The sequence below is a fragment of the Vanessa tameamea genome, chromosome 24 (assembly GCF_037043105.1).
Source record: "Vanessa tameamea isolate UH-Manoa-2023 chromosome 24, ilVanTame1 primary haplotype, whole genome shotgun sequence".
In the NCBI taxonomy this organism is placed as follows: Eukaryota; Metazoa; Arthropoda; class Insecta; order Lepidoptera; family Nymphalidae; genus Vanessa; species Vanessa tameamea.
This window is the reverse complement of record NC_087332.1, coordinates 8,864,757-8,880,631: the sequence shown is the minus strand read 5'-3', so window position 1 is coordinate 8,880,631 and position 15,875 is coordinate 8,864,757. Positions and strand designations below refer to the sequence as shown.

Here is a 15,875-nt window from a genome sequence, read left to right as displayed (position 1 = left end):
TGTATATTTAAATATATTTTTTTCTAGAACTACTGTTATATACGTATATATATTTGTTAAAATACTCACAAATATATGAATATTGATCTATTCCGAAGATATGCCTGTAATTCAAGTATGTTAAAGGACAAGGAGCCAATTTAAAAATAATATATATTTATGAAACATGTTGCCATACAAAATCCTGTCTCTTTCAATATACATGTTATGTACAGAAATAAAAATACATATATAATATTGACATAAATTATTTTCACTAATTTATATACTGTTCGAATTAATCGGATAGAATCGGATTTTGTTAACAATTCATGGGTTTTAATTTGATGCATAAGTAATTTTTTTTTTTCTAAATAAAAATAGCCTAATTCGCTCTCGTATAACATTAGCTATCCACCAGTGAAAGTCCCGTCAAAATCGATCCAGCCGTCGATACTAGCCGGAACAAACAAACAGACCGACAGACGTTTTTTTTTTACGTTACAGTATATACTTTCATGGGTATTCAGTAAAAATCAGTTATTTGGACATTACAAACAGACTTCAATTTTATTTATTTTTATAGATATTAAAAAAATTAGCTTCGGAATATATTTTTGATATTAATAAACACATATTATATTTTATTGTAGTAATTATAAATTAACTGGATGGGCGACATCAGTACAGACAATACTGTTACAAGTATATCATAAAACAAAAAAAAAAAAAAACAAACCGAATGTATCAATTATATTAAAATAGATCATAGTTTATTGATTATAAATTAGTTGGTAAGAATACGATTGAAATTGTGATATTTTATAAATAAATTGTATTAAACTAATAAATATATTCTAACGACGTCTTTACAATAATTAATTAATGTCTGATTATGTGCCTTATATATAAAAATAAGCTTATTTTATAACGAACTGTCAAATATGATAATCATTTTAATACATTTATCGTCTTTAAGTAGTTTTAAATCGTAAGGTGGCAGATTTAATCCTGATAAGTGTAAATTCTAGTTCATGTGTACAGTTGGTGGGAAAAGGGGAATATAACAATTAAGCCGAGATGGCCCAGTGGTTAGAACGCGTGCATCTTAACCGATGATTTCGGGTTCAAACCCAGGCAGGCACCACTGAATTTACATGTGCTTAATTTGTTTATAATTCATCTCGTGCTCGGCGGTGAAGGAAAACATCGTGAGGAAACCTGCATGTGTCTAATTTCAACGAAATTCTGCCACATGTGTATTCCACCAACCCGCATTGGAGCAGCGTGGTGGAATATGCTCCATACCTTCTCCTCAACGGGAGAGGAGGCCTTAACCCAGCAGTGGGAAATTTACAGGCTGATTATGTAATTAATTTGAACTTCATTTGTTTTTTTTTTCTTTTAATCAATATCAAATCATTATGGATATTGAAAACATAGCAAAAAGGACTTCGTTCAAACCGTCCTGCACTTCTCGTTTTTTAATATGATTATAATTATATTTCGATTCATACTAGAAATGCTATTGGTATATATTTAAATATATAAATATATATATATATATATATATATAAATATACTTAAGAAATAATCTGTGTCTTATAATAAAAGTTTAATTGTATATGCCAATAAATCTTAAATCACGTTCTAGAACAATTCCTAGTTGTGAATGTTTTGAAATGGCTCGGTATGAACTTTAGTGAGTCTTTATTGATACAATAGTGCCTTGTATACTGTAAGTAGTGTATCGGAGTGGCGCGTCTCCCGCTCGGCCGCAGTTACCGTCGGTGCCATTGATAAGTTCTATGGTATTAGCATTTTAAAGTATTACTAGTTTTAGAACGTAAGCATAAATAAAAAATATGGAATATTAATTTAGTTTTATTTTATATGAGCCTTCTTTTCTTATAGACGCTGTTGTTTTGACATACTTACTAGCTTTACTTTACTTTAAATAGTTTGTTAAATGACGATTCAAAATGCTTGTAAAAGCCTACTTGAATAAAGTATATTTTGATTTGTCAGCCTTCCTCACCCAATCGGGTCCTTTAAAATTGTTTTAAATAAAATATATATATTGCTATATATATTATATGTTGGAAATAGTAGCTTGAGCACATCTTGGGAGATACCTATGTCCAGCAGTTGGTTGACATTAGCTGATGATGATGACTTGGTCTGTGACTTTCTTTTCCTGTATTGATATATGACTAAGTTTGTAGAATAGTAAAACCAATGTTCCGATTTAAATGCGTATATTTACAGTATCGGTTTGCTCACAACAAAACAAATTACACTCGAAATTAGAAAACTTACATTAACCCTCGCACCATCCGACCTCAAGACTTCAATTTTATCTGTGAAATCTCTGCGAAACAAATATATTCGTCAGATGTGTCTCCCATTAAAAAAAAATCTCTTCCTCTTGAGAAGTTTCGGAGTTTATTACACCAGGTTGCTCCAATGTAAGTTAGTGGATACATGTGTGCCCAGGGCCGGATTTAGGGGAAGGCAACTGGGACGGCTACCTCAAGTTAAGTTATAAGAGTTACGGCACAAAGAAATAGAAGGCAATTTGTAAAGAAATTATTGAAAAACCTAACTGACTACTTGGTGGCAGGGCTTTTTGCAAGCCCGTCTGGGTAGGTACCACCCACTCAACAGATATTCTACCGCTAAACAGCAGTACTCAGTATTGTTGTGTTCCAGTTTGAAGGGTGAGTGAGCCAGTGCAACTACATGCACAAGAGACATAACATCTTACTTCCCAAGGCAGTGACGCATTAGTGATGTAAGGAATGGTTATTATTTCTTATAGCGCCATTGTCTATTGGCGGGGGTGACCACTTACCATCAGATGGCCCATTTGCTCGTCCACCTACCAATATCATAAAAAAACCCGATTGATAGAAATAAAATTGTTCAAATTAATTTGTAAGGTAATAATTAGGGGCCTCCCGCTCATTTGTTATCTCAAGCCTACGCACCTCTGAATCCGACCCTGTGAGACAGAATTAAATGAGACCCATGCAGGTTTCCTTCCCCGCCGAACCAGATCAACATAACAAATTAACCATATGAACACGCTTGCTTGGATTTAAACCATTGCGTTACATCTCAGCTATCAAAATTGTGTAAATTGTTAATTCAAGGACCGAATGTTTTAATCAAATATTGTTGATGTGAAGTAAATTGGCTGGTTGAGCTTTTATTAACACTTATGTGTATTACGAATATGCACAATTTATGCACAGATAATATGCGTAATGATTGTCTATGGGATTGCCTTAGTATAGTCTATTCCAACTACAAAACAAACAAAAGACAAATGAACTATAATTATTTGACATTGGTCGAGAGCTTGTATAATCTATGATTATCGATTAAACTAAAGAGGATATAAGTATTAAGTATAATAGTTTTATCATAAACAGATTTTAATTAAAAAAACTGTTACTTTACTTGCACAATATAGCTGAGTTATTAGCAAATGAAATACATAAATCTAAAGTTTGTTTATCTTTATTCCTTTTTGGAATAGACAATATGGAAGAATATTCGATTGGAATAGACTATAAATGTCCAGCCAAATATATATATTTTATATTAATATATAAATATTTATATTTTAAATAGTCTCATAGAAATATAGAATATTAAAACAGTATGTTTTAAGGTTTATTAAAATTCTTAAATTATCAAAAAAAAACAACATAAAAATAAAATTATCTTTATTTGTGACGTTAACGAGTGCTTTCAAATACTGCCGTAAAAGGTTAAAAAAAATACACAAACAATTATATTGAAAATCTGCCGCTGAGTCTGTCACTGGAAAGTTATCTATCTATACAAAGTATTAACGACTCATGACATACTTATATAAAACAACATGTAATATTAACTGTAGACTTACAAACAATTTCGATCAGAACTGCATTCAATAGTGGCGATTATGTATATCAAACTTTATAAGTGCATTTTATATTAATTGAGTTTTTAAAATGATTCTGCTATCAGTACGTGAATTTACCAGCTCCATCTCAATAACAGGCAGTTGGATGCAAGCAGTGTTCTGACGATATCCCTTCCTCTATTGAGTGAAGAGACCTTCTAAGGCGCCTCACGCATGGTCTAAGACTGTACCATATTGGTGAGAACATCCCCCCCACGCGGTGCGCGGGTTACTAACACGTTAGGACGGGCCTGGTGCGCACTATTTTTATATTGACTTTGTCTCAAGCGTGAAGTGATGTAAATCTTGAATAATTTTATGTACGTCCTAATGTATTCTCCCTATTATTATAGCGCTACATATGAAACTGATAGCAAAAAAATTTTTTCTGTTAAATTACTTTAAAAATTCTATAAAACTGATTATGTAATGTTTGGAACTTCCATAAGTATACAGTTAAGGCACTTAATTACATACAAAATTTAAATCTTTTGTGACACTAATTTGCTATTTCTATATATTCGTAACTCTATGGTCTGAGATTAAAAATCTACGGACGGTATGATTTTTCGTAATATAACAAATTAATAAGAAAAAACAAATTTTTTCATCTGTAATATAAATATAAAAAAACAAATATTCTTAGTAAAGTTTCAAACCAACACTATGACGTCATACATACATAGTATTTTCAATCAAATTGCCTTTGTTTTCTCAACTTTGTTCGTGTAATATTATGTATCGCGTAAACCGAATACAAGAACATGGGTCTTCCTTTCCAAGAAGTAATGGCCGACGTTGGGGCACTAAGAAAATAAAAATTAACAAAAAAAAATATTTTTCAAATCTTGCAACATTACGGAACCAATTGACTCCTATCTCGAAACACATTACAAATAATAAAAAAAATTCTAACGTAAATTTAGACGAGTCTTTATCCAATTCCTTCTTTAAAAAAATATGTCCTGAGGGATATACTACCATAAAAAAATATTATAATTATTTGCACCTGGTAACACTGTTATTATTAACAACAATCTATGATTGCCAAACTAAATAATTTACACAAAAGCACTATTTATATAAAGCCTAACAAAGCTTATTATTTACTATTAAGACAATACAGTACTTCATATATTACATAAATTCGGACATACAACGAAATAAAGATTTTTCACACGAACAAAATATTTAAAAAAATAACGTCTTTTCATACTGTCATACAAATAAACTAAGTAACGATTTAAATAACAATAATTATACATTTCTATTGTCAATACGAAATATCTTTAGTTAAGTACATTTATTATTACATTAAGGTTTAGCGTGCACAGCAGTTCTACGGCTGAGTTAAATTAATAATTGCTAGAAATTTCTGTTCAAATAATCTTTCTAATTTCAAAAAACCTACAAACTAGAAGTGTACTTTAGTAGTTATCAACAAAACTACTCCCCACTACTCGTACTCCCTATATTGATGACTGAAATCTTACGCGGAGTACTCCCTCAGCTTTTCGACGACCAAGTCTTTGTTCTTCCGGAGCCAGTCGATGTTGACCCGCGCGACCTCGATGCCCTGCGAGATGGCCAGCTTCGATCCGGAGAGGTATTTCTCATTCTTCTCTTTCCACGCTAAGAACTGATTGGAAAAATATATAATTAATACAATGATATCCTTGACATAAATTAGCAACCACCACCACCATTTGAGTAGACCCTTACAAATAGTTTAAAATTGTCATTGTACAATTATGACCATCTGATGGTAAGTGGTCACCACCGCTCATAGATATGGGCGCTGTAAGAAATAGTAATCAATCGTTACATTACACAATGACGGTACCAACCATGAAAACTAAAATGTTACGTCCTTTGTGCCTGAACTTACATTGGATCACTCACCCTTTAAGTCGGAACACATCGGAAATAATATCTGATCAGTAGGTGGTACCTATCCAGATGAGCTTGCAAAAAGTCCTACCGCCAAGTAATAATTTAGCTATTTTTATATAACTAATACGATGTTATGCCACCTGGGCATTTTATTAAATTGGGTCATTTATTATACAAAAGCGTGGACTATAGTTGGTGGATTCACAAAGTCAGGAGGTTTGCTTAAAATCTTGCCACCAGTTTAAGTATATACATTACTATGTATTGAATAAGAAAACTAACTTCATCGAGTTCCTTCTGAGTGGTGAACTGTCCGAGCAATGTTTTTATAATACCACCAATCCGACGATCTTGACCGCGGAAACTGAAACGAAAGCCAAATGTAACATTAAAAAAATAGACCTTATATTAAAACGTACCACTGAACGTCGGGACTAGAGCCAAGTTCTCGTTTCAATTACAGGCACAAATAAGCTAAAAAGTACCAGGTTGACTTTTTAAATATTCATCAGATCGACGGGTGATAATGTTATCGTTACAGTATATAAATAAAATTCGAGAGTAAAGGTCGGAGAGCGTACGTACGCGGCGTGGATGTCCTGGATGCGGTCGTAGACGAAGTCGCGGGCGACGTAGTAGCCGACCTCGGAGCGCGCCACGGCGGCCACGACGGCGCCGGCGTCCTGGCGGCGCACGAGCGCCGAGTCGTCCACGGCCCAGGCCAGGTACTGCGCCAGCAGCCACACGTCGCGCGAGCAGGCCAGCGCGTGCAGCAGCGCGTCGGCGGCCGCGGCCACGTTGGCGGCGCCGCGCCGCGCCAGCGCCCAGCGCCACTCGCGCACGCCGCCGCGCCGCAGCGCCACGCAGTACACCGTGCGCCGCAGGTCCGTCGGGATGCTGCGGGGCGCGACCGGACGCTATTACTGTCGGCTGCTTGCTATTGAGTATTTTTGGTCCGGCTGAAACCCCCCTTCGACCAAAAGACCACCTTCGGCCCCAAAATGCCCGGAGTTTTGGCCGAGGCGAAAACCAGCGGTACCCACTCCGTCTTTTCGGCGGACATCACGGGATCGCTTACGCATACTACCATGATGTTCCGACGGTAGATCCACCTCTGCGGGTCTCCAAATCCTAGGTGATTCTCAGGGTACAGAGACCCCCTAGACCCGGCGACACTTATAGTGGTAGGAGAAGGTGTGCATAGCGCAGACGCCTTATTCCCGGTCTTCTTCGGCGAAGCGGGTTAGCGGCAGCACTTCGATGCTTTCACAGAACGAGACCATCTCCTTCCAGCACCGATCATGGCGTTTATCACGCTCGGCAGAGAGAGATCTCCACCTACAATAACCGCCAGGGAATGGCGCTGAGGCATGCGGCACATTCAATCAGAGTGTGACGCATCGTGTTCGAAGACGCGCTGCACTCGTGACAAGAAGATGTCACCTCCCGCCTAGCTATTCAATGCAGATACCTACCGATATAACTGTGCCAAGTATGTCAATCTGAATAAACCTGTGCCGTATCTTCGTTCCACCCAGCGACTTAAGTGGGGACAGATCGCCTCCACTGTCGCCAGGTTTGTCTAGGATCCCACATCCTCTTCCCAACTGCGAATCAAGGCTCGCTGGGCTAGAGCCCTGACTCGCTCCACCTCCACCAATCCTGTATGGTTGCCGCTCACCCTCGCTTCCCCTGGGAACTGGTAAACTTCCGCAAGCACTTCCGCCTGGAGTTCCCAGGGCGGTACGCTCGCGAGAGGTGTCGCTGTGGTCCACGACACCGTACGGTAGCTCCGCATCGCTCACATTGCTATGACCATATGCGGTCTCCGCAGGAGTGCTTCGTTACGAGAGGTAATCCCTTACCACCAAAATAGGTGTTCCATACAATGCCTTTGGTGGTCACCACACCAGCGTTTAAACGCCTGCAACCTGTTTTGGGGCCTACTATGTTGGGTAGAAGGCGGAAGCACTGACATTTTGACAAAATACTGCCCGAAGCTCCATCTTCCTTCCAGGATCAGCCCTAGATACCTCATCTGGGCCTGCACCTTAAACAACGTCCCCTGGAGGGTGATAGACGCTCCTCGAGGGGGATTTTGGAATAGAAAGGCCTCCGTTTTTATTACAGAGACCCTCAAGTCCAATCCACCATGAGTGACGCTCCGGAGGACCATGAGGACCAACCGATTCTGGAGGTATGCCACCAACAATAATTTTTAATAACGGAGAATTACAAATGAAATACAAAACGACCAACCTAAAAAAAACAACTATAGCAAAAAAAAAGGTATATAAAGACCTAATTCGAACAAACAAAACCAATCATTCAGCGAAACAAAAGTCCATATTACAAACAAGAATGTCCAGATGTGTCGGATTAGACATAACAAAACCAGTTTACAATGTCAGATGTCGTTTTAATTAATCAATTCGAACAATCTTACCGCAGTAAGCCGAAGGTTCCTTCGCTGTTGACTTATTGAAATACTGACGTCAATAAAAAAAATCTCATGATAGACAGCTTCGGAGCAAAAGGCGAACAATAATGAAAACAAAAAGTATTTTGCTAATTTATTTCTAATACTTCCAAAAATGAAGCAAAGTGAAAAGTGACATTTTAAAAGAAAAAAATTAGGTATCAATTACTGAGAAAAAAATAGATTTGAATGTACCACAAATAAACTTATGTTAATCATATCCACGTCTTGAGAAGTTATTGAGAACACTAAGTAGAAAATAATAATCTTCACCAATTTTTAATGTGATCCAATTATATTTAAATTATTGTAACTTATTGTTAGTAACACAGTTTTTAGTGGATACATTGCACAATAAAGGCATAGTATTATATATTAGTATTCATATAACGTACATATGTATGGACGTATGTGTATCACTCACGGGTTGTTCTCGTCGGGGTTGTCGGTGTCCATCCACTGCTGGAACATCTCCATGGCGTTCTCCTCGCAGCCCGGCACCTTCATGCTGCACGCCCACGCACTCGTCGTCGTCTGCGTGGGGGACCCGTTTGTGAGCAATGGTCGAGTTGGCCGCAGCCGAAGTACGTTACACCCTCGGGGTTCCCGAGTTGATGGCACATTGATGGTAGCTTATATTCTTACCGTGCCTTTGTCTATGGGCGAAGAAGGCTACTTGTCATCGCGTGACCACCCGATATCTTGTAAGCACGAGAGTAACTAACTCACACTAATTTACGTCGATAATAACTCACTGATCCGGGATACACATATTTTCCATTAAAAACATATAATTTCTAAACGTGCACCGAGCCAAGTAGCGCTACGCCACCGACCTGCATCTTGACGCTGGTCAAGTCGTCCCCGTTGAGGATCTTCTTGACTGCGAGCCCCCCCACGCGCCGGTACGTGTCGGTGAGCAGGCGGCGCACGAACTTCTGGAAGGCCCCGTACTGGGGGGAGCGCTTGAGCACGTTTTCGATCTTGGCGAGCGCGCTCAGGCCCGTGCTCAGCGGCAGGAAGTCCGCCTCGCGCCGCAGGTAGCTCGCCAGTCTGGGGGCCGCATTACACGTTACCGCTGGCCGATCGCCTCTCGCCGAGGAAGCGCTAGAGGGACACTCACTGCATGGTGGTGCCGTAGTCTAGCTCGTTGTTCCAGGCGAGCGCGAAGGCGTCCGTCAGCAGCTGCACCCGACCCTCCACGGGGATGCTGTTCAGGTCGCCGCTCGTCAGCGTGGCCGACAGCAGCTTCCAGTTGCGCTCGTCGTAGTTCACGCGGTACGGGGCTGGGGAGAGGGACCGATGCGGGAGGCTTAGATTGCGTACAGAGAATGTTGCACTACGAATGAACCGACGACATCTACACTTGACACTCGCCGAACGTCACTTGCACTTAAAATAGTGCCCAACTGTTGACCACTATTTTTTCCACGCATTCTCAGCTTAGACAGACTAACTAATAGTATAGTTAATATCTCATCAGCACCCTTGTCTTTGCGCCGGGGTGACCACTCACCATAAGCTGGCGTACCTGTAATGAATACCTGCATCGTTACATTATACACACCGATCATGTTATAGTTGAAGAGCAGCCAGTCGCCGGGCCCGGCGCCGTGCTCGAACCGGTGCTCGGCGGCCACCCCCTCCTCCTGCGCCAGCCACTGCACGGGCGGGGGGGCGGCGTCCCGCGCACACAGCACGCTCAGCGGCACCCACCACGCGCCCGCGCCGGCGCCGCCCAGCGTCGTGTAGCGCCGCTGGGGGTGCGGGCGCTTTTATTATTTTACGGTTTCTACAGCACGACATTTTTTTTATGTATAAAGACGTTGAGGTAGACGAGTGCTAGAATCGAGACCACGAATTGGCAAACGCAATATACGACGTCACTCCACCGGGTGGACTGACCGACTGGATGCGGAGAACCGGAAGCTTTGGCGCACTCGAGGAGTGGCCTGTGTGATGATGATTATTGAAACCGTAACATCTTCACTGACCTGAGTGATGGTCACCGACTGGTCGCTGTAGTCCCTGGTGACGGTCAGCAGCGGGTAGCCGGTCTGCTTGGTCCAGGTGTCCATGACCTGTTTGACGGTCACGTTCCTGCTCAGTCCGCCGTACTGTCGGTTGACGGCCGTCAGCTCCGACCAGAGGTCGTCTTGCTCCGCGTTGGAGTACGAGTACTTCGTCAGGTAGCTGTGATCAATAGAGGACAGTTAAAGTATTAGTTTTTAATTTATGATTTTACTTATGCTATAGAAATTTGGCAAATGGAAACGAGACTGCCATGAGACGGCCAGAAAACGATCAGTTTTCATTTCGATTCCCCTGACCGAATTTCTACAATGACTAATCTCAAGAACCCTTCGACTGCACGGGAGATATAGTTTGGCGTTTTTTGGCAAACCTGAACACTCCATTACCTCACACACCGTGCAATGAGCCGGCAAGTGGTACTTCAATCATGGCTGTTGTCAATTATGGATAAACAGAAAATACAAAAACGTACTAACATTTATTGGCTCTAAGACTTGCTTCCATAATTCTTTAAGGAAAATTACTTACAATGATTGTCAAATATGGGTGGAAAAACACACCGAATTCATCAAAGAAATCATTAAGTAAGATAAACTTTAGAACTGACTTAACCCAAAGAACATTAACACATTAACATAACCGCTGACATGCCATGGAGTAGTGCAGGGGAACGATCTTCAAGTTTCTCTCCTTGACGGTCACACCGCAGTGTGACATTATCAGGCTTAATCTGCCTAAGTTTAGACATAATAATAATTTAGTATCAAGAGTGGTCAATACGTACTTGTGCAGTGCCTGTCTGAACACTTCTTCGCCGAGGAACATGAACATCATTCGGATGACGGTGGAGCCCTTGCGGTACGAGATGGTGTCGAAGATCTCGGAGATACGCTTCGGATCGTCGATGGGGACGGACACCTGGAATACAATGTCTTCGTTAGAAGGACAATTATGTCAATTTAGGGATAACATGTGTGTGCGTATGTGTGCGTGTGTGTGCGTGTGTGTGCGTGTGTGTGCGTGTGCGTGCGTGCGCGGCACGGACCGGGTGCGAGGACTGCAGCGCGTCGAGCGCCAGCACGGCCAGCGTGTTGTCGACGGCGTACAGGCGGTCGGCGTGCCACGTGGGCTCCACGGCGTTCACGCCCACCGACGCCACGTACGTCGCGAAGCCCTCGTTGAGCCACAGGTCCGACCACCACTTCATGGTCACCAGGTTGCCGAACCACTGGTGCGCCAGCTCGTGCGCCACCACCTGTGCGACAGTGGGACGTTTAGTATTGACGAACTCGAAGTCTCCGAATATTCTGTCACATCTTCGGACCTGCATATTGGGAACATGACATCTAGTGGCCTGAATAAAAACTACGTTCGAGTTACAGTTCCTGATAATGAGAAAAATGATTATATAGTTAGTATTCCATTCAATCTGTTAGGATATTTTATAATTGGCGTAATCTAGTTTGAATATAATTCTGGCTCTTTCACAACTTTTGTCTTATTTTCTCTACAAAATATTTTCTAAGTGATTTTTAAAGCACACCTTTGTCAAAAAAAAAAATATATAAAATTTAATTTCCTACTAACCTCAGCAATCCTCTCCTTGTTCACAAAGGATGATGCATCCTTATCATACAACAAAGCTGTTTCCCTGTAGGTGATGAGTCCCCAGTTCTCCATGGCTCCAGCCGCGAAGTCTGGGATAGCAAACATGTCCTGCTTCGGGAGGGGGAAGGAAACGTTGAACCACTTCTCGAAGTAAGACAGGACTTTCGGACCGATTTTTGCAGCGTAGGACGTCTGAAAAAAAATCCTTCTATGAAATATGCCATATTTGCCAATTATTGGCAAGTTCAATCTTACATTCATACTTTGATATAAACTAATCAATTATATTTACATCTCCTAAATAAGTACCTCAAGTACATTTCACATACAAGCTTTCTAATGTACCTTACGATAAACCAAAAAATCTATGTACCTACAACTTTACTCAAGTTACTTAGAAACTCATTTAAATGGTACACTTTACAAGATTGTCATGTAGCGTTACCGTCGGTTGGGATTTTTATGGGATGTTGTATAGGGAGGATGATTTTACCGAGAAAAGCTGTGAAAAAAACTTGGGAGTTACACTTTTCCATCAATTAGGATCAAATAATTGTCTGAATTACCTGATCAATAGCATCGTTCCTGGCCCATATCCTGAATTTGGTGCTTGAGAGGTCCGGCGGACTCTCCACGTAGGTGAACTTGGACACTACGTAAGCGACCAGGTAAGTTGACATCGGTACCGACTTATCGAACTGATCCCACACGAAGCTCGATTGCTCTTTCCTAGAATTATTGGACAAAACCATAAATAAATGTGTATTTTTTTTAATTTTATCAAAGTTATCACTACTTGCTTGGTAATTTCTATATTAGCAATGCTCTCGAATATCATCAACAATTACACAACTTGTTGTAGTTCAATATTTTTTTAAAAAAAAAAAGATCATGTCTCTTTTTGAGACCAATTACGTTTTAAATCCTTGAATTATTGTTCCAAGATTAACATTCAAAGTCCAGGAATCAGATCCCAAAGATTCCCAACCTCCACGGTACGTGGTCCATGAGTGCAACATCGGTCTACCATACCCTCGCATCATTTTCAATGGCGGATCGGATTCAGGAAAACAACCACGCAACTATTTTTTTCAACGAAGCAGTTATATCATCAGACGTGTACGAACCTCCATTACACTCATATTTACGTAACGAATCATTTTATTTTAAAATTATTTGAATTCCAATTCAATCATTACATTGTTTGGCAACCATAACATATCGTATTTTTGCTGTAGTGCTGATTACCTTTAAAATCTGACGTTTTGGTTTAAATTCATATCATAGTTTGATTTGATATACATATTGACACATTTTTATGTAATCATAATGTTCTGTACAATTTTGTTAATTTTTGGAACCATATAACCATTATGGCGACAAAATTGGCAAAAAACTGAAGATTTCACTGGGTATGTACATAAGAGACCTACCACCAACCAGCAATACTCAGTATTGTTGTATTATTTCAAGAATGAATAGGCTAGTTTAACTTTGCCCAGACACAAGGCAGGATATAACATCTCAAGGTCAAGCTCAAAGTTGGTGGAGCATTAGCAAATCAAGGAACGGTTTTTATTATTTATGGCTCCAATGTCTTTGAGCGATAGTGACCACTTACCATCAGCTGGCCCATTTTCCTCTCAACTATCTATTATATAAAATAAATAAAAATAACAAATACTTACATAAACTTCTGCCCGATTTTCTCCCATGGCCAATAAGCTTCCATAGCACTAGAACACAAACACATACAAATTATGACAAAATATGATGCTCTCTAATAAACTGGTTGTCTCTGATGGACTAAAAAATAGCAAAATTGGCAAGGCTTCGTTAATTAAAATGTTGGCAATATAAAAATGCATCACAATTTCAGTTGGCTAGGTACAAAACCTAGTTTTCAAACACACGACAGTCCCCGGGTGCAAGCTTCTGGCGATCTCCCTTCGTCTCAAAATATTTTTTAAGATGCCTTCAAGTATAGTCCAAAAATTGACGTTTTTTTTGTTAACTCCATGCACCGTAGGTTAAGACGAGCATGCACGATAGCAATATCTATTAAAACCATCAATACTACGTCGTTGTTTTTATTAATTATTATTCAATGTAAAATCTCTCGTGGTCGGTGAAGTAAACCTCGAGAAGAAAGAAAATCAAGACATACTTCTAAGGTCTTTATTCTTCTTCGATTGCAATAAGCTCTACTTAATGTTACACAGAATAATATGCCGCTACTTTATTGATATATTTTTACCATGAACTTTTAATTGATGTTTTGGTAGATGGCTTATTTGAGGAGAACGCATAGATATTATTCTACTACGCTGCTTTAGATTTTCAGACTTCTTCGCTTCAGATTCACGTATTCTAATTCTAAAGGACGTTTTTGGCTCACCCCTTATGTACTTACTACTTATGTACATAGGTACTTATGGACCTTAAACTCACTTGTTATTGGAGGAAGTGAGTAACGGCATGTTCGATACAGCGGAGTAGTCCTTGTGGTGGGCGACGTTGATAGCGAACGTCGCCTTGTAGATGGGCTCGTCGAAACATGGGAAGCCTTTCCGAGCTGATGTAGCCTCGAATTGGGTCGACACCAAGTACCTTAAAATAGGACAATATATTTAAAAGAAAGAAAAGTTAATTTTACATTAAAGATATCTTTTAATATCTATTTAATAAGTCTACATAGATACCATAGCTTTGTGTAATATACGCTGATATTACTAACAGTATTTAAAACGGGATATTTACCATGCTTTTTATTTTTATTTGGTGGAGCTCGATATTTCGACATTATCTACGAATGTCTTGTTCACGAGACTGACGTTTGCGGGTGGATGTTGACGGCATTAGAAGTGTCCATATCGGACTACCTCCTTTCTGAAGGTATGCAGTGTGGCACTACCACTTAAAAGGGTTCTGTTGTTCTGAAGGTAAAACAAATTTGCTTTCGTTCGAAGACCCACCGGAACCTTTGAAATCACTACTTTTAGGGGAACTTGTGCAATCTAAACAGTTCTTATACAATATTCTCACTTATAATAGAGCGTTTCAAATGACATTCTTTGGTGCTCAACAAAGCCTCATGTGAACGTGATCTAAACAATATTACCAATACATTAGCTTAATAACACACAAGGAGTTACACGCTGACGGAGTCGCGGGCGCAGCTAGTTATACAATATAATAGTACTAATATACTCACTCGATTCGACGGTTTTTCAGGGTCGTGTACGAGCTGATATACGCTCCGTCCAAGCCTTTGACCAAGTTACCGTAAAACGGTATCGTAAGCGTATAATTTTCATTTTCATCCAAGTCCCGGTCGAGTGTTATCGTCAAGAAATTATACGTGTCGTTAAGTTTGACGTCCGTCACTTTTGGTGCATCCTTTAGACCTATAATGGATACCTTCTCATCGTCTACTAGGAATTCTTGAGCGTGAAGAACAATTTTCTGCGTGCTCCTCTTTGCTATTAACTGTAACGATATATAAATATTATGTATTACTTCAATTTTAAACAAGAAATCGCCTTATAACTAACAGATTTTTGCATTTCAAGTTCGACAAACCATAGAATATATATGTTGCCATTTAAAAACAAATAAATATAACAGTACAGCAACTCGCCCCGGCTTCGCACGGGTGCAGTTTATTAATAAAAATAAATGATATGATAGCACTCAAGAATAGTTTAGCTTTCGTGAACATTTTTTTAAGAACTGGATCATTAGTTCCGAACGTTACTGTCTACATACAAACAAACTAATTTTAACTCTTTTGTATCTATACATTCATATAATAAAATTGGAGTGTCTGTTTTTAATATTAAAATAACAGTTTTTTAGTAAATGTATATATATACACGGTACATATACCATAATAACATTACAATTTTTGTTTGTCTGTTTGTTCCG

The 15,875-nt window shown here is 39.6% G+C and overlaps 1 protein-coding gene across 2 annotated transcripts in view; it reads right to left on the bottom strand.

Moving 5' to 3' along the window:
- Positions 1–3,696: 3,696 nt before the first annotated feature.
- The window catches only part of LOC113399577 (aminopeptidase N-like), a 46,953-nt gene continuing 34,774 nt past the window's right edge, over positions 3,697–15,875 (bottom strand). For both annotated transcript variants that reach the window (XM_064218825.1, XM_026638731.2), the window contains exons 3-17: positions 15,163–15,437; positions 14,400–14,558; positions 13,637–13,684; positions 12,515–12,677; positions 11,928–12,140; positions 11,386–11,595; positions 11,125–11,258; positions 10,301–10,499; positions 9,874–10,063; positions 9,430–9,592; positions 9,143–9,359; positions 8,731–8,840; positions 6,413–6,724; positions 6,110–6,191; positions 3,697–5,573 (exon numbers count right to left, since the gene is read on the bottom strand). In XM_064218825.1, coding sequence (XP_064074895.1) covers positions 5,424–5,573; positions 6,110–6,191; positions 6,413–6,724; positions 8,731–8,840; positions 9,143–9,359; positions 9,430–9,592; positions 9,874–10,063; positions 10,301–10,499; positions 11,125–11,258; positions 11,386–11,595; positions 11,928–12,140; positions 12,515–12,677; positions 13,637–13,684; positions 14,400–14,558; positions 15,163–15,437 — 2,625 coding nt within the window. In that variant the 3' untranslated portion in view covers positions 3,697–5,423. The remainder of the gene's footprint in view (positions 5,574–6,109; positions 6,192–6,412; positions 6,725–8,730; positions 8,841–9,142; positions 9,360–9,429; positions 9,593–9,873; positions 10,064–10,300; positions 10,500–11,124; positions 11,259–11,385; positions 11,596–11,927; positions 12,141–12,514; positions 12,678–13,636; positions 13,685–14,399; positions 14,559–15,162; positions 15,438–15,875) is intronic.